Source organism: Bos indicus, chromosome 22 (assembly GCF_029378745.1).
Source record: "Bos indicus isolate NIAB-ARS_2022 breed Sahiwal x Tharparkar chromosome 22, NIAB-ARS_B.indTharparkar_mat_pri_1.0, whole genome shotgun sequence".
Classification (NCBI taxonomy): domain Eukaryota; kingdom Metazoa; phylum Chordata; class Mammalia; order Artiodactyla; family Bovidae; genus Bos; species Bos indicus.
Genome location: NC_091781.1, coordinates 43236752 through 43264744, shown reverse-complemented (window position 1 = coordinate 43264744; position 27993 = coordinate 43236752). Strand labels below are relative to the sequence as shown.

General features: G+C 35.6%; 1 protein-coding gene across 38 annotated transcripts in view; it reads left to right on the top strand.

The window, feature by feature from the left end:
* The window catches only part of SLMAP (sarcolemma associated protein), a 149818-nt gene that overhangs the window by 95790 nt on the left and 26035 nt on the right, over positions 1 to 27993 (top strand). For 8 of the 38 annotated variants that reach the window (XM_070777176.1, XM_070777153.1, XM_070777155.1 and 5 more), the window contains exons 6-14: positions 803 to 898; positions 1162 to 1233; positions 2757 to 2897; positions 3842 to 3979; positions 5239 to 5407; positions 5497 to 5547; positions 6041 to 6091; positions 10553 to 10615; positions 25185 to 25244. In XM_070777176.1, the coding sequence (XP_070633277.1) occupies positions 803 to 898; positions 1162 to 1233; positions 2757 to 2897; positions 3842 to 3979; positions 5239 to 5407; positions 5497 to 5547; positions 6041 to 6091; positions 10553 to 10615; positions 25185 to 25244 (841 nt within the window). The other 30 variants (XM_070777186.1, XM_070777187.1, XM_070777166.1 and 27 more) reach the window with 12 other exon arrangements.

Below are 27993 nucleotides of genomic sequence, written 5' to 3'. Positions count from 1 at the left end.
ATGTTAACAAGTGACCTAGAGATAAGGCTTTGCTTGCCAATGTCTTTCTCTGGAACAATATTCCTTTGGAGCTGCCAAATAGTTATTTAACTCATTGACTCCCAATTACATTGAATTAACACTTGGCCTCGTACTTACGTTTGTGTGTGTATGTATGTGTGTGTGTGTATATATATATATATATATGTATGTATGTATATATGTATATATAATGCAGACTTGTATCATTTGTTGGATTTTTCTATTCTAGATTTTGTTCTTTTAAACTCATTCTTGTGAATGACAGTTAAAGAAACAAAAACAGATGACCTATTTCCTGTTATAGAGGAAGTTGCAGCGAGAGCACCCCTAACAGCACTACTTACAGTACCTCTCAACAAATAGGCTAAAATGATCTGTGTGTGAGTGTGTGTGTGTGTGTGTGCGTGCACCTGTGCGCACTCAATTGTGTCCTATTCTTTGAAACTCCATGGACTCTAGCCTGCCAGGCTTCTCTAACCATGGGATTTTCCAGGCAAGGATACTGGAGTGGGTTGCCATTTCCTTCTCCAGAGGATCTTCCTGACCCAGGGATTGAACCCGTGTCTCTTGCAGTTTCTGCCTTGGCAGGTGGAGTCTTTAACACTGCACCATCTGGGTTAAAATGATGTGGGCTAAATATATTATACTAAGTAGATTTATCAGGTTTGAAAGCAAGATACACTGTAGGATGTGAAACAAGAATGTTTTCAGAATGTGGTAATAATTGTCAAAGGAATCATGCTGAGGTTATTAGAATTTCTTTTGTGATTTATAATATTAGGAGGCCTTACATCGGGAACAGATGTTGGAACAGAAGTTAGCCACGCTTCAGAGGCTGCTAGCCATTACCCAAGAGGCTTCAGATACCAGTTGGCAGGTATTCCAGTTGCCTTTATACTCATAAAGCATTTAAGCACAGCTCAATATCCCTTAGATGGTTATTAAACTGAAACTAAAATTATGTAGCAGACAAAGGCATAGTTATTTCTTAATGAACAAATATTGAAAATTTATCATTTTAAACTGAATGTTGGTCAACTTTGTGATTTTTAGGTCTTTTTTTGTCAGTAGCAACCTTTTGATATATGTTATTTTTTAACTACTCTGGGATTTTATTTATATTTCATTTTTCTTTAACAGGCTTTAATAGATGAAGATAGACTCTTATCACGGTTAGAGGTTATGGGAAACCAATTGCAAGCATGCTCCAAAGTAAGTATCTTTCTCAAGTACCTAAAGAAAAAAATGCATTGGTTTTTACGTAGCTTCATTTCTTTGACTGTTATTTTGAATACATTCAAACACATCTATACATTTTTATCATTTTTAAAATCTTTTACCACTACATGGAATTTCACACATACATGTAAGTAGAAAAAATTGTATATAGTGGAGAAGGCAATGGCACCCCACTCCAGTACTCTTGCCTGGAAAATCCCATGGTCGGAGGAGCCTGGTGGGCTCCTGGGGTCGCTAAGAGTTGTACATGACTGAGCGACTTCACTTTCACTTTTCACTTTGATGCATTGAAGAAGGAAATGGCAACCCACTCCAGTGTTCCTGCCTGGAGAATCCCAGGGACGGGGGAACCTGGTGGGCTGCCATCTATGGGGTCGCACAGAGTCGGACATGACTGAAGCGACTTAGCAGCAGCAGCAGCAGTGAATACCCATATATAATTCTTTTTTCCATCATAGTTGATATTTGTTGGAGAAACTGGGTCTTTCACCCTGTACAATTTCCCTCAATCTGGAATGATACTTAAACCTTCTTGCTCCTCCTCTACACCATAAATTTATACAGTCCATGGAATTCTCCAGGCCAGAATACTAGAGTGGTAGTGACATATTAGTGATCTTTGATTATCCTTTCCTATATTCATTCTTTTATTTTGTAAAAATGGTAATACTGTAATTCTCTTTTTCCTTCATTTACTAGGTGCATTACTTCTGTAAAGAGAAACTTACCCTCATAAACCATTTTATTTTCCTAAAGAACATTTTCTTTAGGAAGGGAAGGATGAGTGATTTTCTCCCTTTATTTACTGGATTTCAAAATAATGTTTTGGCTCCTTTTCATCTGCCAAAGAATGACCAATGAAGTATTTTTTTCCTCCAAATGAGATTTAAATATATATCATGGGTTAAACCTGTTTCGTTTTTCTTATTGATTCCCAGTTCTCCCATCTTTGGGAGACCTTCTTCAGGGACCTTCTTTAGGTTGACACCTGAGTTCTTCTGGTAGCACCCTACCAGACTTGGATAATAGCTTCCTGCTATCATATCAGACAAGGTAGTCCAGATTCATCTTGTACATTTCTTTCCTTAGACTTGGAATTAGCTTTTTCCTCAGGGTACTCTTATTCCTTTTGGTTTAGTTATTGTGTTAAAATGCTTGACACCCTTTAAAGGTTGAGAGATTATTTTTGCCCATAAGTGTAAATATTGTGGCTTTCAGAGAATATGGCAAGTATTAATAGAATAGTTCATTCATTTTGTATACTTGGGAGAAATTTTCAGTTTACTTTGACTTTTTTCTGTTGAAAGTATGAGTTAATATGCTTGTGAGAGCATAATTTACTAATGTAACTTTTATATACAGCTTCAGTTAATACAGAGTTGACATAATTTCTGTTTGGAGGAACCTTAATATAGAACTCAGAACATCACAATGTGTTATTTTTTTCAAATGGTAAATACTTTAAAAAAATAACTATAAGTATTTTTTAATCCTAGAATCAAACAGAAGATAGTTTACGGAAGGAACTTATAGCGTTACAGGAGGATAAACACAACTATGAGACTACAGCCAAAGAGTCCCTGAGGCGGGTTCTTCAGGAGAAAATTGATGTGGTTAGAAAACTTTCGGAAGTTGAGGTATTTCAGCTTAACAGACACTAACCAAGACTATGGTTTTACAATTTTAGCTTAAAAGTGCTAGCATTTCAAGACATTTCAAACCTGGGTATTAGTATATAGCTAGGAAGTTTTTTCTGTCCTATCTGGTGGGAAGGAGCAGTATGCTGTTTTCATTTTAGGAGTTCTTAGCTTAGCCACATGAGTTCTGGTGTTTATGGTCCCTAGTCAGTGATTAAGGAAATAAAAGCCTAACCAGGGAATTTTACTATTTACACTTTGGTTAGATTTCAGCCTCCACACAATGGACCATGATATGTGCCAGGGAATTGATCTCCTTTCATATAATTTTGTTTTTCTTCTGATTGAGGATAGTCGGTCTTAAGGCAGAGAGCTCCAGCACTACTCTTAGCTTCCCCATCTTCCAGAGAGGAAAATTGTGCCTGGATGGGGTTACTGTTTGCTTCTCCAGGGGATCTTCCCAACCCCAGGATCAAACCTGGGTCTCTGGCATCACAGGCAGATCCTTTACCGTCTGAGCCACCAGGGAAGCCCAGTCTCAAAGTGAATGATTCACTGTCATATCATTAATATGATGTGTAAAGAAAGAAGAATGCTAATTGTCCTCTAATTTTGTTGATTGTGTGCACATTATTAAATGTGCTTTTAAGAAGTGATAGGCTTAAAATATTTTCAAGGCCAAAACTCATACCCCGTGACCTTTAAAAAGTGTGATTACATGAAGGATCAGCCTCTCCTTCCATGTTTCGTTTTCCCAGGTTCTTTGTATTTTCTGTTTTAGCATGTACCTGAAGTAGATTGAAATTCTTTTGTTACTTAACTGAACCTTATATAAAGTCAAGAGTAGATTCTGATTAGAACAGTCCATAGAATTATAGTTTGTATAAATTGAATTTAGAATGTGCATTTATTCTAAATCCGTTATCTGTAAACTTGAATTACAGCGAAGTCTTAGTAATACTGAAGATGAATGTACCCATCTGAAAGAAATGAATGAACGGACTCAGGAAGAATTAAGAGAATTAGCCAATAAATATAATGGAGCAGTTAATGAGATTAAAGATTTATCTGATAAATTAAAGGTATGTATTTCTCAAACTGGAAATATATAAATTTATCATCCCTAACATGCTGAATAGCTTAAGAATTTAGATATTGCTGAATAGTTGTTGATGGAAAATTTGGTAATGGTTTTAATTTATAGTATAAATCAGTTGCCATTTAACCCACATCCCATTACCAGTGATAATTAAAAGTTTGTAAAAGCTGACATATTTCCTTTGGATGAAAGTAAATAATGAGTAGTTCATAATAGGCATTTAAAAATATATAACAGTAAGTAGATAAGAATCAGCAAAACCCAAGATACTCAGACTTTTGGAAAACTGCTGCTGCTTCAGTCGTGTCCGACTCTGTGAGACCCCATAGACGGCAGCCCACCAGGCTCCCCCATCCCTGGGATTCTCCAGGCAAGAACACTGGAGCAGGTTGCCATTTTCTTCTCCAATGCATCAAAGTGAAAAGTGAAAGTGAAGTCGCTCAGTCGTGTCTGACCCTCAGCGACCCCATGGACTACAGCCTACCAGGCTCCTCCGTCCATGGGATTTTCCAGGCAAGAGTACTGGAGTGGGGTGCCATAGGACCTGCTTTTCTTTAAGGTGTCCCAAATTCAGGGCCCAGCTATGTTAGTGCTGGAGCAAACCCAGAGAGAACCTTCACGTGATTCCTTCCAGGAGGCCATAGCCTATGCGTGGACTGCAGCTCCCTGTAGCTATAGGATATTTAGGATAAGGACAGACCAGATCACATGTAATGCCATGTTGGTCCTATAAAATGTTAGAACTGAGTTTGTGAAGACCCGTCTTTATGTAATTCACACCATAGATTGAGTGGCCAGAAGATAACCCATTTGTTAACACAAGACCAGAACATAACTCCCATTCGTGTGAATGGTTAACCTATATAGCTTTAAATATTAGACTTGTTAAAAAGAGGTCATTTTAAAAAGAGCTTGATTCCTTTAGCTAAAAGTAATTTTGTTTAAAATTTCAGAATAAGCTACATCGTAGAACTTAAAAACTAATTGAAACAATAGTAATTTCAAGGAAAACCATATTTCCCTCTTGAAATATGTGGTTTTCATTTTGACCCTTATAATCTATGTATGTATCGTGTTTGCTTGCTTGCTACAAGTTTTTCTCTCTAAGTTGATACAGAGGGATGACACCGTGCATATCACTTTTGACATCATTTACATGAATAAAAGGAGTCCTGCTTTAGACATCTTAAAACGAGGTCAGATTTTATTAAATAGCTGGATTTTCTTTTTCATTTTCAACAGATAGCAGAGGGAAAACAAGAAGAAATCCAACAGAAGGGACAAGCTGAGAAAAAAGAATTACAACATAAGATAGATGAAATGGAAGAAAAAGAACAGGAGCTCCAGGCAAAAATAGAAGCTTTGCAAGCTGATAATGACTTTACCAATGAAAGGCTAACAGCTTTACAAGGTAAGTTAGCTAATCCAGAAATTGATCTGATTTAATTTTTTCTTTCTTTTTATCTGTGAAATATCTTTTTCTTGGACTTTTATTTACAGTACGGTTAGAACATCTTCAAGAGAAAACTCTTAAAGAATGCAGCAGCTTAGGTAGGTGTCACCAAATTTCTTACTTAAAGCTGAATTTTTATCATTAAATTTTTGTTTACTATCTCACATTGTGTACTTGGCTTTCTTTAAGAGGGATGTTTTACATATTAGGTGTAAAGTATCTACCCTCTTTCAGAAAATTTCCTTTAAAAATACGCTTGATTGCCACCAGTGGGCACCATTGTGTAGTCTTTGAAAAATGAATGAAATTTATACATCTGAGATGGTCTGCTTAGAGATATTTAAATAAGAAAAACACATGAACAGCAGAATCCTTTTTCTTTTGAGTTTCATTGAAAGGTTACTAAGCAGTTTTAGCTTTTTCTCTAAGATGATAGAAAATGGCAAGTTGAACCCTTCTTATAAAAATAAATTTAAACTGTTCAGTCAGTCTTAATGTCGGTAGGAATACAAAATGCCATGGTTACACTTGAGACCAGTTTTAAAGTAATACTTTCTTTGATCAGGCAATGATACACTGTCTTAATCCTAGGGATACAAGTTGATGACTTCTTACCTAAAATAAATGGGAGCACAGAAAAAGGTAGTGTAAAAAACTTAAATATTTTTCTTTCATGATATCCTTTTTACTATTTAAGCAGGATAGAGAGGTCAGGGATTTTAGATTTTAAGTGTTTGGAGTGAAAAGCATGCTGTTCATAGACTATTAAATCCCATCTTTTAAAAGTCAAGCTTCCTTTTATTTTCTAGTTCTTAATTCTGTGAGCTGTGGTTAGATGTCCCTTGTTATATAGAAATTTCAGTTATTGAAATAGTAAGATTTTAATAATGTTCAACTTTAGTGTTGGTTTATATAACCTAGTATAGCTTCCCCTGCCTTCTACTATATTTTCAAAGATGATACCACCATTTTCTTCCATCAAGTACTGCTTTCTGGGGATAATTGGCCCCTGTTTTTTAATATCTGTGCCCTGCCCCCTTCCTGGCCAAGAGTTTACTTAAAAGTCCAAAAAAGAAACAAAAATAGAAAAAAAAAAAAAAGTCCAGTGAGTCTTTGGATGTGTCATCGAAACTGCTCTCTTTGTCTGTTTCATCAATCAGAGAAAAGGGAGTCAGTCATGTATGCCGTATGAAAAATTATTTTTTGTTCTTGATATCTTATCCTTCTTTCTGGATAGCTTGGGTTATCTCTTGCCACAAATGTATAACCACTGTTGGTTTTCCTACTGCAACATGGGTTTTCTACTCAATGGTTTCTATATTCCTTCAATCATGAAGATTTGTCCTCCCCTCCCCATTCATCCAACATTAACTGAGCACAAGCTATATGCCAGATCCTGCATTAGATGCTTAGAGTACAAAATGAATAAAATTATTTTCTGTGTTTACAAATATATGTGCCTCTCAACTCAGTTTTTATATATAGAAGATGCCAAGGTCAGTACCCGAAACTTCATACTAAATAGTTTTTCCATGTATCAGGGGGTATCTTTATAATTCTTGGGCGGCATCTAAACTCTGATAAAGTTTGGAGGTGCTTTTTTGGTTTGTTTTGGTTTGGTTGGTTGGTTTTTAATCAGGAAGTGGAATAATAGGCTCAGGTAACCATGTATATGTGAGGTGCAAGATTAAGAGCTAATATTCCATGTATAATAAAAATTGAAACCCTAAATTTAAAAAAAAGTTTCATCAGTCGTTATTTGACTATTTTATATATGCTTTGTGAAATAACATTGACACTATAAAATTTCAGTTTGAGTTTCAATTTGAGACTTTTTAAAGGTGTAGTTTATATTCATTGCACCATTATTATTAAAGTATATTTAGTAAACATATGTAAAAAGACTTTATCTTCATCTTCTAAAAGCTTCTCATTCTTAAATGGATTTATATTTTCTGTTGTTATTTTGCTCTTTTTACTCTTTCTGGCATATACACTTCTCATTCAAATCCATCACCCTTTTGACTTGAACGTGTATTTGTTGATAAAGCTAGTGTTAATTCAAGCTGGGAGCAGTCTGTTTCTTTAGTTAACAATCTTTTTATGTACACTGAACCATCATTATGCTATTTAGAGTTGTAAAATTATGGCTTACAATTTTTTGCCAATTCTAGTTTATTTAAATGAGAAAAGCTGTAGACAACTCCTTGATTTAAAACTGAATAAGATATTAATATTTTGGATACCTTAGGGTACTCCTGGCTATGATTATTTTTCCCTTGCAGATGTTAGTGCTAAATTGAGTAGTGTGTGAGTGACTAATAGAATATTTTTAAAGAAACTGAGTAGTAGATACCTGGATAAGCACAGAAGCTTCATATTTAGTTACAGAGTAGATTATGGATAAGATGGGTCTCTTCTGAATCATTTATGATATACTAAGAGACTAATTATCAAGTATTCAAATATTGTCAAAGTCTGTAGTTATAATGTGCTATTAGATATAATTGTAACTAAAATTAGTCTTTAAGCAGTAGAGGAAGAACCAAGTTTAGTTATAAGAGAATATTTCAAAAATGTCTGGAGAAGTTAAGATTAATAATACTTCTCCAGTAAACTCATTTTTAAGATTACTTAAATCTGAAGTAGCTGCTATAAGCACAACTTTGTACTATAATTTTTAAAATGTTACCTAGTAAGCGTATTTTGAATATATCTTAGATGGTGTTTAGAAAAGTGCTGTCTAATAGAACTATCCTGAGTGCCACATACATGATTTAAAATTTTATGGTAGTCACATTAAAAATACAATAAGGAATAGCTAAATTTTTAATAATATATTTAATGATATGTTTACTTTAGCCCACTGTATCTAGAATATTATTTAAATATGTAGTCAATATTAAATGATTACAAATGAGTATTTCATGTTCTTTATTCCTTAGTAAGTTTTTGAGGCCTATAGATATTTAATTTTCGCTGACAACACATCTCAATTCAAACTAGCAACTTTTTTTAAGGGCTCAGTGGTCACATGTGGCTAATGGCTACTGTATTGGACAACACAAGTCTAAAAAATTTAAATACTTAGGTAACCCATGTATAAATAAAACACATTTTGTCTCATGATTCTTATTATGTTTCTGTGTCTACTTTTTCTTTGCATTCCTACAACCCTCTTTAGTATCACAGGACACCATCACCACTCCTCCTGCCCCCACACTTCAGTATCTGATTCGTGACTCCTGGTTTAGATGATCAGTGACATCTTTTATAGCCTTGGCAAAGTGAATTCCCTAGGGCTTGATTTCAAGTAATGAAATACTAAAAGTGTCATGATCCAAATCATTTACATGCACTACCTGAAAGACTTTGCTCTCGCGTCTTAGGAAATAACCTTTGTGAAATTCACATGTATATTTATCTTTTATATTAATCTTGCATTTTATCTAAACTAGTATAGTAGATATTTTAATGTAGAATTATATAGTAAGATCAGAGTAGGTAAAAAGTTTGATTTTTGGCTTGGTGTGTGATGGTGGATTGTCCTGCATTAATAAATTTCATCTGAAGTCTTGTGATGCTAGTTTGAAACTCGGTTTCAAATATGTTTTATACAGTCCTTTAGTTAGGCTAAAATTTAGTTTTACTGAGTTTTCATATTTAACAGTGATATTGTATAGTTTGAATTTTGAAAATGTTGTAGCTTACATAGAAAGTACTTTTTAAATTTCACTTTAGATTTTTTTTTTTTTTTTTTTTAATCTTTGTTGCAGTTAGGCTTATTTTTTCTTCTTGAGGCTTATTTTTTCTTCTTGAGGCTATATTGTATCTCTCTATATTAATAATTTAACTATGCAGCTATACAATTATATAAACTATATATGACTGTGTATATGTATATATATAAATATATATGTGTATATATAAATATATATATATATGAGAGCTGGTCTGACTTGGTGACTGAACAGCAACAACAAATAGAAAAATATATGTTTGCACACCATGTAGCTAGTAAAGGATAATGAGAGATTTAATGATGAATGATGATAAATAAGAAAGCTGTCGGTATAGATGTCAGAAGGGGTTATCCAGTGATCAGAGTAGGAGATGCCTTTGAAGCAAAGTTGAGATGATGTGAGGCCAGGTGGAGAAGAGAAAAGAAGCTTTTACCATCAGTCTGACTCATTGTCTTTAACAGGTTTTTGTGCTTTTACACCTTCAAGATAGTCATCATGTTGGAATGTATTTTTAACTCTTGAACTTCCAATGTCTGTTTGGTAGTTGTGAAAGATATAAATATGTACTTGAAGGATGTTATCCAGATTCAGAAGTCGGCTCTTTGAATCAAAGTAATTAAAAGTTTACTGTAGGAAAAGGGCTGAAACTTTTATTAGACTATGGTTTTGATTCTCTTTACATATTTGGGAGAAAAATGTATTTAATCTGAGCAAAATCATTTACCAAGACCCTTATTTTAAAATGTACAGGCATTGATTTTAATCATTTAGGCAGAGGTAAACAGTGAAGTCATTTGATAGTATATGAAGTATAAATTAAGTGACTGGAGGAAAGACTACTTGTGAAACGAAAGTGTAAAGATTAAAATATTGTATCAGTTTCTTTACAATTGTAAGGCATTATGTTATGGCATTCTTAAAATATTTACTTTTTTGCCTCTTAACTAAGATGAATAACTTTGAATAGGGACTGTTAGGGAACAGTCATCTGAAAACCAATTCAATAAGAAATATAAAAATTTTAAATTAATGGTATTTATTAAGCTCACATGGAAAAAAGATGCATTTTAAAAGTGGGAGAAGCTTTTTAAAGCAATATATGACAATGGTGTTCTTGAACTATTTGGATAGAAACTGCACCTTTAAAAGCTAACCATTTGGGGTACAAATTAAGATTACATAATTACAGTTTTCACTCATTTAACTTCAAAATATGTCTGCTATTAGATATAGTAAACCTTGATTAACTTTATTCAGTTACCCATGTTAGTACAAACGTTTTGATTTTCCTACCTTTGCTGTTGGTTTTCAAAAACAGCAACAAAGACTATATCCTTAAAGGTGTTTCTTTCTTTATTAGAGCACTTGCTTTCAAAGAGTGGCGGGGACTGCACTTTTATTCATCAGTTCATAGAATGCCAAAGTGAGTACAGAGTATTTTTCACATTGATTTTAATTAAGTCAGGGGTCTAAATTGAAAAGTGAGAGGAAAAACGAAGATCTCCATGTGTTTGTTGTGGTAGAAGTGCACAAAGGCCGTCTTCAGACAGCAGTGATTCTTTACATACTGTTTCTGTTTCTCTCTTGTGAGAAAAGTGTTTCTCTTACATTTGCTTTCACAGGTGGAGGTGAGCATTTCATGTTCCTCACAAAAAAAAAAAGATGAAGTTTCAACCTTTTTAATTGAAAATCATTATTGAGTAGTGAATAAAACAGAATGTCAAGGAACTAAATGTCTGGCTGCTTAAGAGACAATAATAACGTTCACCTGTTTTACTGAAGTTCTACTTCTATCGCAGTTTCGGATTTTGAGTTCTCAGACAAATTTCTTAAACGATTAAATGATGTCACAAAAATAGTGATTTCGTTTGGGCATTAGGATAGCAAGAGCTTTCTAAGAGAAGTAGTAATAGATTGTCCTTCAGTGTGCCACCTACTGCCTACCCTGGAGAAGTTGTACAAGGCTAATTTTAATAATATTTTAAAGATAGACTGGTTGGCTTTTGAGGTGATCTATACCTCTGCTGAATTCTGAACAAAAGAATTGTGAAATCCCTCTTACTTGAAAATCATGTGACTGCTTAAATCTGTAACAATCACAAAGTTGTCTTATTCTCTTAGTTCCTTAGTAACAATTAAAGGTCACTATGTGTAGTAAAAATTTATTGATAAAATTTATACTTTCCCCTATCAGACACACACTTTGTCAGACTCTTTTTTTTCTTTCTGTTTGCTCTCTCTCTTTGAAAGGAGTGGTTTTCCAAATATTTCTGAATTCAGTTGATGGGTGTGCATGCATGTATGGTTACTCTCCCACCCTCTGTTCCCACATCGCCAATCTGAAGAGCATTCATGGATTGTAAGAGTCACACCTGGTAATTATAGCAGGCACAAATTCAACAGATCAAATATTACACTCCTTAGAGTTGCTTTAAGGAAACCTGAAATTTCATTGAATTGTTTTAGAAGAACTGTTTGTCCATTGAATATTGAATGTAAGCTTAATACTACTTTAAGCCAGATTTTTAATAAATATGGTGTATTTCTTTGTTCTTTAACAGTTTTTTCATGAAGCGAAGATTAGTGCATCTTTTTGTTACCTTCTGATTACTAACTCTCACTTTTATAGGCAGTTGACACAAGGATTTGGGCAAAATAATTGGTACCCACTGAAACCAACTAAAAGTAGAATATATGATCTAAAATATAAATCTTTAGGAAGATTTTATACTTAATTTTGTTACATGTGACCATTTAAAAATATTTTTATTTTCAACTTTTGGGATTCATATTTGAACCTAAAGAAATAAGAGCAGAGAATTATCAAAATAATGTTTACTAAGGTACAGTTGGCAAAAATAATTTAAAGTATTATTATAAAATGTGTAAAATGTATAGCTTTAGTTTTAACACAGAGTAGTGTTTGTTTTAAATAAAGAAAAAGATGTTTGGATATTTTTTATTGAGTCATAGTTATGGAGATAAACATTCAGAGATTGAACAGAAGTTATATAAATTCTGGATTACAGCTATCCCTTCCAGGGGGATATCAGCCAATAAGGTTATGTTTACAAGGACTATGTAATGGCATGGGAAAATGCTAAATGTGGTAGGTACATAGAGGGGAAAATGAAAATATAAAACCCTGTTTTGTGGACAAAGAATGAACCAAAGAACAGAAAAAATAAAATGCAAGCATTCCTAGACATTTGAACCCACTGAGTTCTTAAATATAAGAAGTTTGGGTTGTGAGTTCAGCTAGTTAGGGGTATAGCATGTTATCTGAATCCATTTGGTTTCTGAGTTTCCGTGGCAAGTAGCAAGAATTTGATTAATGAGAAGGCCCATTGTACCTCAGATTTTCCAAATCTGTTTGGCTCCTTAAATTTGGATAGCTGGAGCTGGCATAGTAAGGGTCACCTCTGGTTTGATTTGTTCTCATTTCCATTATGTTTTGACATTTTTATTGTTTGATGACAAGATGCCATTGTAGAAATTATTGTGCCATAATAAGTATTATAGCAAGCAAAGCAAATTCAGCAAAAATCTTACTGAAGTGAACTTGTGAAACAATTTTGTATGATTTTTTTTACAAGCACACATAACCTTTTTTGCCATTATTTTCTTTAATAGGCATCTTGAACTGATTTATAGTCTTGAACAAGAAGCATTTATTCTGTGAGCAGTAATACTTTATCTTCTTGTTTCCAGTCTTTTAAAAAATGAATATTAAGAACCTGGCTTTCATTATTTACTGTGTTTGTATCCTGTAAATTCACTTGATGTTTTAAAAATTAGAAAGCAAATAGTGTACTTTTGTAGGGGTTATCTTGCCTATTTTAAACATATTGACAGGTTTTTTTCAGTTTATGTGTATGACTCCATAAGAGAACAGTTTGATTGTTGGTTCTCTCTGTTTATAAGGTGATTTTGAGGAAATTAAATGAGTCAAAACACACTTCGATTTGTTTTCCTTTTATGGTAAAACAGACTGTGCTCCTTTTAATTCTCTTGTAGGAGAAAAGCTTTTAATCTCCAGCACAGAGATTGGATTTTGAACAGATTTAAATATAACCTTTTGCATAATTCCAGAACTGTGAAGTAAAATTTCAGTATAAAAATACATCATACAAAATCTAGGATAAGTAACGTTAGTAAAACTTGCTATTAAAGTTCTAGCAAAGTGTCTTCTTTAGAGATTCAGGCATGAAGTTTGGTTTAAGCAGAACTCCACATTGCATGTTCCCTGCAAATTTTAGTCACTCAAGGTTTACCATATAAACTTGTATGAATACATAGAGACCTCTTTGTGCTTGCCAAACATGCTCTCTGGGTTAAAAATTGTGTTCTGTCTCAGTCTGTGTAATACACATCCTGTGAATTCTGCTGCTTGATTAACTTGTGTGCTTAGTGAAAGGATGAAAGGCGAAAGGTAAGCTAAGGATGTAGAGACCCGCCATCAGCTGGTGGGCATGAAGTGAAAACAGCCTTCTCTGGCCTGCTGCCCGCCTATGTGATTTCTCTTGCTACTGTTTGTCACAGCAGCTGGAAGCCAGAGAAACTTTGCTGAGATCTGCTTTATGGAGACAAACTACCCCTTCCCCACAAAGACATCTCCGTTTTGATGATGGAGTTAGAAGTCCCATGACATAAGCCTCATGTCTTTGTATTCTAACAGAATACTTTCTATATGACTTAGTTGTTTTTCTTTTTTCTTTCTTCTTTTTATTTTTTTGCCATGCCTCTTGGCATGTGAAGTTTTAGTTCCCCAACCAGAGATCAAACCTGCGACCCCTATATTGGAAGCATGGTCTTACCACTATACTGAAAGAGAAGTCCCAATAGTTTTTACTATCGTTAGGCAAAAGTCTTATTCTCTTAATATTTCATAGTTTATTTCTACTTGTTTATTTCCTAATTTAAAAAGTTTTTTTATTTCCCTCCTTGCCTCCCATCCCATTTTGACATTGCAGTCACAATCTGTGTATGATTTTCTCATTCCATCCTCCTTTCTCTTAGGGCTTTGCTTTGACTCAGAAATTGCCTTATTTGGAGTAATGCTTTGAATCTCTGATGCTCATGTGATTGTTTACTTTTCATCACTCTATGATATCAGCCTCTCTGAACAATTTCAGGCTTATTCTGATTGGATATTGTACTTGAAACAGTTTTAAAGTTTCTCTAAGCCAAAGCAGTTTATTTATGACAAAGAATAGAAAACGCTTTGTGTGGTTCCCTGCTCTTATTAGTTAATGTTCCCATTACAGGAAAGTCTTGAGTTTAAACTAGCTCATTTTTTATTTCTTTGTTCTCAGAGAAGTTGTTCAACTTAAGATATATTGGAAGGTTTTTATTCGTTGTTTACTTGTACCAACCATTTCCCCAGTCAGCTAGCTTTCCAATATTTCTGCCAGATTTTTTCTCAATATAAGTGCACAGAAGATAGTCTTAAATTCATGCCAGTAATGTTTTAATACATAGAATGTTCCTTTAAAAAAAAAATCTGTTTCTGTATTCTTGAAATTGGTTCATTTAATTTTAAATCTATCCTTGAATTCCAATCTTGTTTCCTCTTTTTTTCTTTATTCTTAGGTTTTAAGACAAATAGCTTTTGGAACTGTTTTTATAGAAAAGCAGACTATCTTCTACAGTGGGACTTGCTTCAAGTAATTTTTGCTGCAGAAAGTAATAACCTTGTGAAAGTCTGTATTATTAAAATTTGCAACCTCTCAGAATCAGTCTTTGCAGTAATAATAAAGCATTCTTTCTACTATGTGAGCTGCTGTTCTCTGAAGGGAAACAAATTATCAGCTTGTTGTTGAATGCTATTTGTTAATTTTTACTTTCTGTCTTTTAAAAAAAATATTTATTTATTTGGCTGCCTTGGGTCTTAGTTGTGGCGGGCAAGCTCAGTAGTTGTTCCATGTGGGCTCTGGAGCACATGGGTTTTAGCTGCTCCATGTGGGATCTCAATTCCCTGACCAGGGATCAAACACGAGTCCCATGTATTGCAAGGTGGATTCTTAACCATTGGACCACCAGAGAAGTCCCCTGGTTATATCTTGATGTTAATTCTAATCTCAGTTCCTAAGCTGTATTTACCTTTAATGACCTTCTAGGTAACTTTAGCTCATTTTTATTTGTGATGTTTAGAGTTGGATCAAAGGAACGTTTATGTATTCTGATTTGATCCCTCATTGGCAGTATGACTGTGGGTGGTATGATCTTTTCAAACCTCAGTTTCCTCTTTTATAAAATGGGATGGTAGCACCTATTTCATAGGATTATGAGAAATGAGACCATATTTACTAAGTGCTCTAAGTAATGCCTGATATGCAGAAATACATGTTACCTAGAAGGTAGAAAACTTTCTAGGGAGCATAAGGCAGGGTTTAGAAGATCATTGTCAGTGGGACCTTTCATGTTGAAAGCTTCATTTTACTCTCATTTTCAAAATAGTGAAAGCTAATTGATGTAGCTTTATTGTTCCTGTTAACGTAATAGGTTTCTGACAATCTAGTATTGTCTAACTGTTAAATTACCAGTATACATACTGTTTAAAAGATTTGGTCCAAGCACATTATTTTGATGCCCTAGTCATAACATTATTTTTTTATAATGAAACCTAACTTTGAGATTTAGAAATATTCTCCAAGTTGGCATTTATTCTTCTACTTTTCTGTTTAAGGTCCCTAGGGAACTGACACCCATATCTGATTGTCAGTGCTGTTTGAGTTTATCTTCTGCTTTCAGTTGGTTGTAGCTGTCATGTGAGGAAAATGGCTCTTGAAGAACTAGGCACAACTGTGCTCCTGTTAAGCTTCTTTTGTTTGCATTGTTTCTCATTTTCATTCTGTGCCACATAGTAATATAGATGCTATGTCATATATTTTTATCAGCCAAGAAATAAATTTGGTTCTGTTCTATTCAGTCTTTGACAATATTTGATGGTTTTTTTACAATTTTATCATGTTTTTTGATTATACAAAGTGCTTTGGTGGTGGTTCTCAAATGTTGTCAAACTTATTAAAACCATCAGTTCTACTTCTTGGTAGGTTCTCTGCAGAAAGGCATGTGTATATGGATCAGGTACAGATTCAAGAATGTTCACAGCAGCATTATTCACAGTAGTTCAGAACTGGGGAAAAAACCCAAAAGATTTTCAGTGTTCAAATAGGTAAAAAAAAAAAAACACTGAGAAATATAGGATGAACAAAGTTCAAAAGCACTAAAATTATATTATTTAGTCACACATATTTGAGTAGTATGACTATAAAGAAATGTGAGAAATTAGGTACCATAAAAGTCGGGATGGTGCTTACCTTTATGGGATTGGAAAAGCAAATGTGGAAGGCTTTGAGGGTGGTGATTAGGTTCCGTTTCTTAATTTGGGCTGTAGTCATTCAGATGTTTTCTCTTTAAAAGAAAAAAAAGACTTTATTCGCCTGTCCATTGTGCTTTATGCACCTTCCTGGATGCTATGTTTTATACTAAATATGGTTTAAAATAGGGAAAAAATGAATAATTACCTCTCTAAAGTAACACTCAAAAAGAGGGAGTTTATTTTAAAAAAAGAACATCTTTATCTTTCAGTTGTGCCAAGGGAAGTAGTTCTTTCAAGACCTGCGGTTATCATTACAAGGAAGTTCTGTTTTGCCTCTGAGGGGTCTCTGACTTGGAGTAATCCTAAAAAGTTGAAGTCTCCACCCCAAGTTTGAGAACTAGTAGTCAGAAACCTTTCTGAAAACAATAATCTTTTCCTTAATATTTTAATTGCAGAGCACTAATGATTCACTGGATTTGATTATATAATCTTAAATAATTTCAGTAGTGATAAGAGCAGCAGGTAATTATTATTTAGCACTTAATGTTCAAAATTTCTTAATGTATTTAATCCTTAGTTTTTTAGAATGAAGAAAATATTCAAATAATTTTTCCAAGTTTGATCTCTTTAAAAATAAACACGTAATTTATTCATCCAGCAAGTATTATTAAGCCTCTTACTATGTGTTTGCTGCTCCTGCTGCTAAGTCGCTTCAGTCGTGTCCTACTCTGTGCAACCCCATAGACGGCAGCCCACCAGGCTCCGCCATCCCTGGGATTCTCCAGGCAAGAACACTGGAGTGGGTTGCCATTTCCTTCTCCAGTGCATGAGAGTGAAAAGTGAAAGTGAAGTCGCTCAGTCGTGTCTGACTCTTAGCGACCCCATGGACTGCAGCCTACCAGGTTTCTCCGTCCATGGGATTCTCCAGGCAAGAGTACTGGAGTGGGGTGCCACTGCCTTCTCCCTACTGTGTGTTTACCTGGCATTATTTTAGCTTTGTGGTGTATAGAAATGAACAAGACACAGCTAGCTTTGCCTTCATGGAATTTACATTGTCTTGAGAAAAAAAAATTAATAGACTAATAATATGTCAAGTAGTGATAAGCCCATTGAAGAAAAAAATGGAAGATTATAAGGCAGTGAAAGTGAAAGTCACTAGTTGTGTCCAACTCTTTGCAACCCCATGGACTATATAGTCCATGGAATTCTCCAGGCCAGAATACTGGAGTGGGTAGCCTTTCCCTTCTCCAGGGGATCTTCCCAACCCAGGAATCGAACTCAGGTCTTCCACATTGCAGGCGGATTCTTTACCAGCTGAGCTACAAAGGAAGCCAAAGAATACTGGGTTGGGTAGCCTGTCCCTTCTCCAGGGGATCTTTCTGACCCAGGAATTGAACCAGGGTCTCCTGCATTGCAGACAGATTGTTTACCAACTAAGCTATCAAGGCAGTTCAGTTCAGTTCAGTCATTCAGTTGTGTCCGATTCTTTGTGACCGCCATGGACTGCAGCACGCCAGGTTTCCCTGTCCATCACTTAAATCCCAGAGCCTACTCAAACTTATGTCCATTGAGTCGGTGATGCCATCCAACCATCTCATCCTCGGTCGTTGCCTTCTCCTCCCACCTTCAATCTTTCCCATCATCAGGGTCTTTTCAAATGAGTCAGTTCTTCGCATCAGGTAGTCTAAGTATTAGCATTTCAGCATCAGTCCTTCCAATGAATATTCAGGACTGATTTCCTTTAGGATGGGCTGGTTGGATCTCCTTGCAGTCCAAGGGACTCTCAAGAGTCTTCTCCAACACCACAGTTCAAAAGCATCATTCTTTGGCGCTCAGCTTTCTTTATAGTCCAACCATTACATCCATTCTTGACTATTGGAAAAACCATAGCTTTGGCTAGACGGACCTTTGTTGGCAAAGTAATATCTCTGCTTTTTAATATGCTGTCTAGGTTGGTCATAGCTTTTCTTCTAAAGAGCAAGTGTCTTTTAATTTCATGGCTGCAATCACCATCTGCAGTAATTTTGGAGACCCCCAAAATAAAATCTGTTATGTTTCCATTATTTCCCCATCTATTTGCCATGAAGTGATGGGACCAGATGCCATGATCTTAATTTTCTGAATGTTGAGTTTTAAGCCAACTTTTCCACTCTCCCCTTTCACTTTCATCAAGAGTTTCTGCCATAAGGGTAGTGTCATCTGCATATCTGAGGTTATTGATATTTCTCCCCGCAATCTTGATTCCAGCTTCTGCTTCATCCAGCCCAGCATTTTTCATGAGGTACTCTGCATTTAAGTTAAATAAGCAGGGTGACAATATACAGCCTTATAGATGTACTCCTTTCCCGATTTGGAACCAGTCTGTTGTTGCATGTCCAGTTCTAACTGTTGCTTCTTGACCTACATACTGATTTCTCAGGAGGCAGGTCAGGTGGTTTGATACTCCCATCTCTTTAAGAATTTTCCACCATTTGTTGTGATTCACATAGTCAAAGACTTTGGCATAGTCAGTAAAGCAGAAGTAGATATCTTTCTGGAACTCTTCTACCTATCAGGGCAGCATGTGGGATTTGAACATATTTGGGATTAAGCTGAGTGAGTTGTACATGTGTCTGGGGAAAGAGTGTGTGAGATGGAGAAAAACCACATGAAAACCCAAGGCAAGCCTAAAGGAGTTTTAAAACAATAAAAATGCCTTGAAGAAATAAACAAAAGGACAGATAGTATTTTAGACTCTGCATGTTAAAGGGTCTCTTTTATAAGTACCAACTCTGCCATTGTGGTGGAAACCAGCCATGGACAATATGTAAATGAATGAACCTGACCATATTCCTATAAAACTTGGTTTACCAAGCAGGCAACAAGCTGAATTTGGCCCTGTGGGGCTGTAGTTGGCTTACAGACCTTGTAGATCGTGGTAGGGACTTAAGATTTTGTTTTAAGGATGATAGAGTTTTGAGCAATAAATTACCCCTAATGTGTGTTTATAATTTTTTGAAGAAGGTGGTACTTCAGTCTTCAACATCCTAGAGAAAGATTGAAGTGGCTTTTAGAACCTGTGTTCATTCTGTTTCATTATTTGCTGTATTAATATAACAAGCATTTGTAGAACCTGTATTATGTGACACAATTGTGTTGAGAAATTATTAATAAGATACCTTGCTGCTTTCACTAGACCTAAAAGATTTATCTTGGTAATCCATGAAAAGTACCTGGCACTGTATCTGATGTATAGTATTTGAAGTAATGAGTATATTCTTCAAAGAGTTTATAGTATGATGGTAAAAATGGACATAAATAAATATATGCAGTATAGCTTAATAGAGACACTCATGAAGAGCTATGGAATGGGAGAGGAGAGATACCAGATTCATCCCAGATAAAGGAAGAGAAGACAAATTCAGTTTTGTGGGATGAGGTAAGCTCCTGTGAGATTTCTGGGTGAAGATGTTTGAGAAGTAATTAGGCATCAGGGTTCTGGAAGAAGAGAGCGAGAATGAGACTAGGCCTCAATATGTAGAAATTATTCAAGTATAGCAGGTAGTTAATGCTATTAAAATTTTTTTGAGCTCTCAGAGACTAATTTCTTTTTTCCTGCTTGGTAGAACTATAAAAATTTGTACTCTGCTTTCCCCCAGTGCAGGCAGTGCTGCATTGGAAAGCTTCGTACAAGCCTCTCTCTTACCAGTGCGATGTGCAGAAGAGAGGTTGTGGCGTCAAAGGGCCTACACTTTCAGCATTGGGATAGTTCCTGCCAAATTGCCCTCTAAACAAAACAATCATACTGACTTACACTTCCCCTGACAGGACAGAAAGCTACTCATTTACCCACCCCCTCTCAGTCAGTACTGAAATTCAGTATATTGCCAGCCTGATGGGCAAATAATGCCGTAGTATTGTGTTAGTGGGTAGACCATGGATTTCTCAGGTTTACTAGACATTTGCATTTCTTGGCCTGTGAGTTCTGTGTTCCTGTTCTTTGCCCTTCTTTCCCCTGTGTTATTTGACTTTCTGTTGTTCGTTTTTGGAAGGTGTCATGTCCTTGTTTGCCTTCTTCACTGGCCCTTTCCTCATTCCTTGCTTTGTTTTTTGCTATGAGTGCCTTCTGACATACTGTTTACTTCTTTATTGCCTGCCCTCCCAGCACCATTAGAATAAGAACCAGGAGGGCAGGGATTTTGTCATTTGTTCATTCTAATGTTTCCAACACCTGGGACAGTGTCTGGCACATAATAGGCACCCCCTAGTTAATGGTTCGATGAATGAATGATTAATAATCTTTATCTGTTATTTGTTTTTCAAATATTTTCCCGTGTTTGCTTCCTCTTTAGCTTTGTTTATGGTGAGTTTGATCATGTAGAAAAATTTAACTTACATCAGATCATACCTATTAGTTTTTTCACACATGACTTTTGAAGTCTACAGTTTGCCTACCCCCTTTTTACCCCTTTGTTCCCTTCATTCACTTCTCCCACCTCCCACTCCCCACCTCTGGCAACCACCAGTCTGTTCTCTGTATCTATGAACTTGTATGTTTGTTTGTTTTAAATTCTACATATGAGAGAGATCATATGGTATTTGTCTTTCCCTGTGTGACTTTTCTTAGCCCTGTGTTAGCACTTAGTGTGCACTTAGCACTTAGTGTTAGCACTTAGCACTGTGCTCTTGAGGTCCATCCGTGTTGTCACAAATGGCAAGACTTCATTCTCTTTTATGGCGGAATGATTCTCCATTATATATACATGTCCATTCATCTGTGGGTGCCTTACCTTGGCTGTTGTAAACAATGCTACAGTGAATGAGGGTGTGCATTATTTTTCTTCCAGTTAGTGTTTTTGTTTTCTTCAAGTAAATACCTAGAAGTGGAATTGCTAGATCATATAGTAGTTCTATTTTGAATATTTTGAAGAATCTCCATACTGTTTTTCATAGTGGCTGCATCAGTGTACATTTCCACCAACAATGTGCAAGGGTTCCCTTTCCTCCACATTCTTATTATTTCTTGTCTTTTTGATGATAGCCGTTTTAACAGATGTGAAATGATTTTATCGTATGGGTTTGGTTTGCATTTCCCTGATGATTAGTGATATTAAGCATCTTTCCATGTGCCTATTGCATTGCCTTTCGCTAAGTTGTGTCTGACTCTTGTGACCCCATGGACTGTAGCTTGCCAGGCTCCTCTGTCCATGGGATTCTCCAGGTAAAGAGTATTGGAGTGGGTTGTCATTTCCTTCTCCAGGGATCTTCCCAACCCAGGAATTGAACCTAGGTCTCCTGAATTGCAGGCAGATTCTTTACCAACTGAGCTACGAGGGAAGACTTCATGTACCTATAGGCCATCTGTATATCTTCTTTGGAAAAATCTCTGTTCAAATATTCTGTCCATTTTTAATGAAATTCTTTTTTGCTTTTTGACTTGTTCATACATATTTAGATCATAATCAGAAGAAAATAAAGTCAATGAAAGCCTGAGAAAAAAGGAATGAGCAAGCACATACAAGAAGTAGGAATGAGTCGTATCCTAGAAGCCAAATGAAAAGAGTTTTAAAAAGGAGGCAGTAAACTTTTGATTAAGTATGATGAATGGGTCCATTCATAGTAAAAGAAAGAAGACATAAAACACAAGAACAGAGAGAATGAGAGTAGAAACTTACTTTAGAAACATAAAACAGACATTAGAGGTAGAGATTTTGAGGTTAGAGATTTTAGAGGATGGAAAGAAAATTCTTAATGAGTATGAAGTTTTCTTTTGAGGTGATTAAGGTATTTTGGAACCAGATAAAGCTGGTGGTTCCATACTGTAGTGAATATACTAAATGCCACTTTATTGTTCACTTTAAAATTGATACACTATGTGAATTTAATCCCAGTTTTTTTTTTAGAAAAGACCATATACTGAGGCTCATGAAATTTAAGAACACCAGGGATAAAAGATTCTGAAAATTGTCAAGGAGAAACAAAGGATCTCATACTGTATTATTAATCATAATAAACTAAATAATAATATAGTGATAAATAAACCCTGAAATCATAACAGCTTCATTCACCATTTACTTTTTTTTCTGCTGTGTCACAGGCTTGTGGGATCTTAATTCCCCAACCAGAAGTTGAACCCAGGGCACGGCAGGGACAGCCCAGAGTCCTAACCTCTAGGCCACCAAAGTGAAAGTAGAAGTGTTAGTTGTTCAGTCCTTTCAGACTCTTCGCGACCCCAGGGACTGTAGCCCACCAGGCTTCTCTGTCCATGGAATTCTCCAAGCAAGAATACTGGAGTGGGTTGCCATTCTCGTCTCCATGGGTCTTCCCCACCCAGGAATCGAACCTAGTCTTCTGCAGTGTGGGCAGATTTTTTACCATTTGAGCCACCCATAAGCCACCAGGGACCTCACAGATAGTTCCTTTTCATTTATGCTACATGTCCATGGTGAGGGAGAATATTCTGTTCCATATTGTTACTCAGGAATGGAGATTAATCTGAACACTTTGTTTCTAGAATGGGAAAGGAACAAGTGTAGAAAAGTCTTGCTCTCTTTTAAATGCTTCCGCCTTGGCTAGAACCAGTCACATGGACCTTCTTCAGTTAGGGACTTGCAATGTGCAGTCTTCTCAGGTGCCCAGAAAGGTTAGGCAAACCAGGCACTGCTGAGCACAGAAGTCTCTACCACGCATACTGAGGACCAAGGGTCTGACTGGCAGTAGACTTACCTTCCAATTTGAAGCTAGAAGACAGTGAAACGATTTTTTTTTAAAATTCTGAATGACAGGTTTTCCTGTGAAGTTGTGTATCTGTCAAACCATCAATCAAATGTGAGCATAGAACAGTAGCATTTTCAGAGGAGCAGAGTTACAAAGTTTTTACCTTCTATCCATCTCTTATCCAGAAATTATCAGAGGCAATGTTACACTAAAATAAAAGAGGAAGAGGAGGACTTTCCTGGTGGCACAGTGGACAATGCCTGTCAGTGCAGGGGACACAGATTCAATCCCTGGTCTGAGAAGATTTCACATGCTTTGGAGCAGCTCAGGCCATGTGCCACAACTACTGAGCCCGAGTGCTGCAACTCCTGAAGCCTGTGTGCCTAGAGCCCATGTTCCACAAGAGAAGCCACCTCAGTGAGAAGCCCATGCACCGCCACTAGAGAGTGGCCCCCACTCTGCAACTAGAGAAAGCCTGCACACAGTTAACAAAAGACCCAGTGCAACCAAAAATAAATAATCAGAAACAATATTTGGAATCTGGGAGCAAGGAATTCTGCATAGGATATAGCTCAGACTAGAGCAGGAAGGTGAAAGGACTAGGGGAAGGGAGAAACAGGAATATATGATAGATTGCCTGGTATGTTTGATGATATTGAGAGTTTTAGGGTTCTGTAAGAACTTGGGCTGTGTTTGAGATATATTTTTTAAAATTAGCAAACAAAAGAGGACATTATAAGTTCTAGAAACAATAAATGTTGTATAAGAAGAAAAATATAATTATGGCATATAACTCAGATGCAAATAATAGTCATAAATTCTGATTGCAGATGGACAAAATGTAACTCTTATTTAGAATATGAGAGCTTACTCATCTGTAAGAGATTATCAGTAAATAATGCCTAAAATGGAAAAGTTAAGAAGTAGCAATATATTACTTAGAAATGTGAATGTAAATACCAAAAGAAATAACTAAAAGTTAAAAGTTGTTGTCTGTGGGAAGTGATTTTTCAGGAATGGAATGGGGTAAAACAGAGGCTGAATAAAACATCCTACATTATGTATCTTGTAAGATTAATGCCTTTTGAAATTATCTAAATTTATGACTTTGTCTTTTCTTTTTATCAAGGAGGTAGGAGCAAACAGTGCCACACGCCACACAGAGCCTATATGAAATGAAAATTATGAGTGATCTCAGAGCTCTTTCAGTGGTTGGGTGATTGCTATAGACCAACTTGCAGTGGGTTGAAGGGGAGAAGAATAGAGAAATTATTTCAAATATTGTAAAAGTGTAAATTGAAGGAGACCAAGTGACATACATCATCAGATAATGGGATATACAGAATTACATGTATTATCCTCCTGACTGGAAAGGTAGAATATGAAAAATCAACTTTAAATAAATGATAAAGAAACTATATTATACAGAGAATGAATGCCCCATAAAATTTTTTTTAATTTATTTAAATAGTTAGCTCTTCTAAAATGATTCCTTTTACTGAAACATGTCATATAGACATCTCTGCTAAATTTTATCAATAGGGAAAAGTAAGCTGTTGGTATGATTTGTATTCTTTATCTAAATGAAATACCTTCCTGGAATTCCTTTATTTCAAGTTAATATTGTTGATTTAAAGAGTGTTGCTTTGTTTTTTCTGAGTCTTTTAAAAAGTGCAAGACTATTACAATAAGGTAAAAAAAAGATTTTTAATAATAAAATAAGGCGAAAATTAATGAAAACTGAAGGCAGATTGTTTCCTTACTCTCGGGTTTCTGCATTAACCGGATTCCTCTAGTACAGTTCAAGTTCTCTTAGTTCCCCCTTCCAGGTTCAAGTTTTTGTTCAAGCCTAGTCATGGGAGTAATGCTATCATCTTTAAATTTGGTCATGGAATGTGTTACACTGCCCTGCTCAGGGAAGTGCTTGCTGCTCAGTTTGGGCTTGGGTAGTAACGTTTATTTTCTTTGGCAGAGAAGCTGATCGTCGAGGGGCACCTAACCAAAGTAGTAGAAGAGACAAAGCTTTCAAAAGGTTCGTTTTCTGTGGGGTTTCTGTGGCATTTTTCTGTGGGTTTTGACAACTCTTGGATAATGAAGGTTAGTGTACATTTCCAAGGTCATAGCACTTTATCCATCAATTTATGTCTTATAGCTCACAATCCAGTAATAGTACCAGATAATAATATAAAACAGTTGGAGTTCTGTCTTAAGAAGGATATGTTCATTGGAAGGTTTCTTTTTAAATGGGTATATACATGTGGGGTTTTTTAAATCTTGGAATAGGTTTCATTAGCTACTAAAGATTTGTTGTGATCTCTGTCTCACTTCCAGCATTATTTTCAGCTTTGATCTAAAATTTTTAATCAAATAGAGTATAAATCTTGTTTGAAACAGATGAAAAATGTTTTCAGTTCTCTTTTTCTAGTTATTGTATGTTTAATATTTGTTATGATATTTAATATTATCTTAATTGCTGGCATCTCAGTTTGGTTTAAACAAAAGTGATTATGTAGAACCTTATATTTTGTGATGAATAGTCCTATAATTGCTTGAAGTAATTTATTCTGTTAATTATTTTCTATAAAAAAATTGTCAGACCTTAGAAAAGAAAAGTAAGTTTTAAAGCATCATGTTGTCAAGTCATTTTTATGTGTAGGGAAATTTGGCAAATAAATTTAGTGGAATATGTTCATTATTCCTTCTAGGACTTTTTATCAGGAGAACATGTCAGTATAAAATTTAAAACTAAATTCAAAATCATTTGGGTCAGTTAAAACAATGAATAATAAAAGGTTGCTGTACTCAGTTTCATTAATTCTGTTTTATGACAGTAACTGGATCCATTTGGCTTTTAAAAATATTTAAAAGGATAGTGTTATCCCAACTATCTGGTGGCTTCCATTTGGAACTTTGTGCACGGCACATGCCATATTTGGGGAAAGAATGCATAAAATATGCATCACTAATATTGTTCTGGCAAACAGGCATTGAGTTTCAGAACAGTGAACTATTTTTAGTACGTATGGCAATTTATTTCATCTTATTAAAGTGAGATGAGAACAGATTTTAAAATAGCTTTTACTTCACCAACTAAATACCTATTCAGATTAGTTGGTTAAATAGCCAACACTTTGATGTAATATAGCCTTAAAAAAATCAGTGTTGCTTTTAATTAAAGAAAAGTATCTTGCTACCTTTGTGCTTCTATTTAATGCATTATGAATTTGAATTTATTTCCTTGAAATAACATGATGTCATTATTGAAAAAGAAAATGTTATGATTTCCTTTTGAAATCTGGCTATAAAATATGTATTGAAAACTTTAAAGAGCATGCTTAACAATTTACTAGCGGTTTCACTTCTGAGTTTTTATCTTAAAAAGGAACAAATTGGACAGATGTACAAGGACGTTTGTATTGTTTAAAAGCAAAAAGAAAACATAAGCATCCAGTAATAAGGACATTTATTAAATAAGTTATAGCAAGTGTGTCCATGCAAGTGAATAGAATACATCCTTTAAGAATGGTAGTACAGAAAGTTCCCTGGCAGCCCAGTGTAAGGACTCAGCACTTTCACTGCCAGGGTCTGGGTTCAGTCCTTGGTTGGACAGCTAAGATTCTGCAAAGCCTAGTGGCACAACCGGAAAAAAAAAAGGGAAAGAATGAATGCTAATACAGATATAAGTTTTATATACCCAGAGATTTTTCTGTCAGCTCTCAGCATTTTACTGGCACTAACCACAGTTGGCATGCAGAGGTATATTAATCCCTGTAACAAACTAACATGGCTGAAATAAATTACATTTAAATGCTTTATATCTGGCTATAAAGTATTTTCTTTTGGATTTGGCTGGATTATTTTATTTTTTAAATACTTTCACTGGTGATGTTTTTAATAGAATTTTCTGCATTGAAAAATATCAATTGCTAGAAATTGCCAGTTACTAGTTGTTACAAATCTTGGTGGTATTAATGTTTCCTTCAGGTATTTCACCTAATGCAAAATGCAGTTGTAGGTTACCCATGCCTTCTATTTAAGCCCTGACTCAACTTGCAGTCATTTTATGTTTATGGTAGATTTGTTATGAAATTAAAAGACGCTTACTCCTTGGAAGGAAAGTTATGACCAACCTAGGTAGCATATTCAAAAGCAGAGACATTACTTTCCAACAAAGGTCAGTCTAGTCAAGGCTATGGTTTCCCAGTAGTCATGTATGGATGTGAGAGTTGGACTGTGAAGAAAGCTGAGTGCCAAAGAATTGATGCTTTTGAACTGTGGTGTTGGAGAAGACTCTTGAGAGTCCCTTGGACTTCAGGGAGATCCAACTAGTCCATTCTAAAGGAGATCAGTCCCGGGTGTTCTTTGGAAGGAATGATGCTAAAGCTGAAACTCCAGTACTTTGGCCACCTCATGCGAAGAGTTGACTCATTGGAAAAGACTTTGATGCTGGGAGGGATTGGGGGCAGGAGGAGAAGGGGACGCCAGAGGATGAGATGGCTGGATGGCATCACCGACTCAATGGACGTGAGTTTGAGTGAACTCTGGGAGTCGGTGATGGACAGGGAGGCCTGGCGTGCTGCAATTCATGGGGTCGCAAAGAATTAGACACGACTGAGTGACTGAACTGAACTGAACTGAAAGATGGCAGTAGAAAAAAAAGAATTTGTCAAACAGCGGATTTAATTTCAGGTTCTACCAGCCACTGGCTTTGTGCCCTTAGGCAATTTACTTTAGTACTTTAAACCTCAGTTTCCTCATTTATAAAATGGGATCAACAGTAT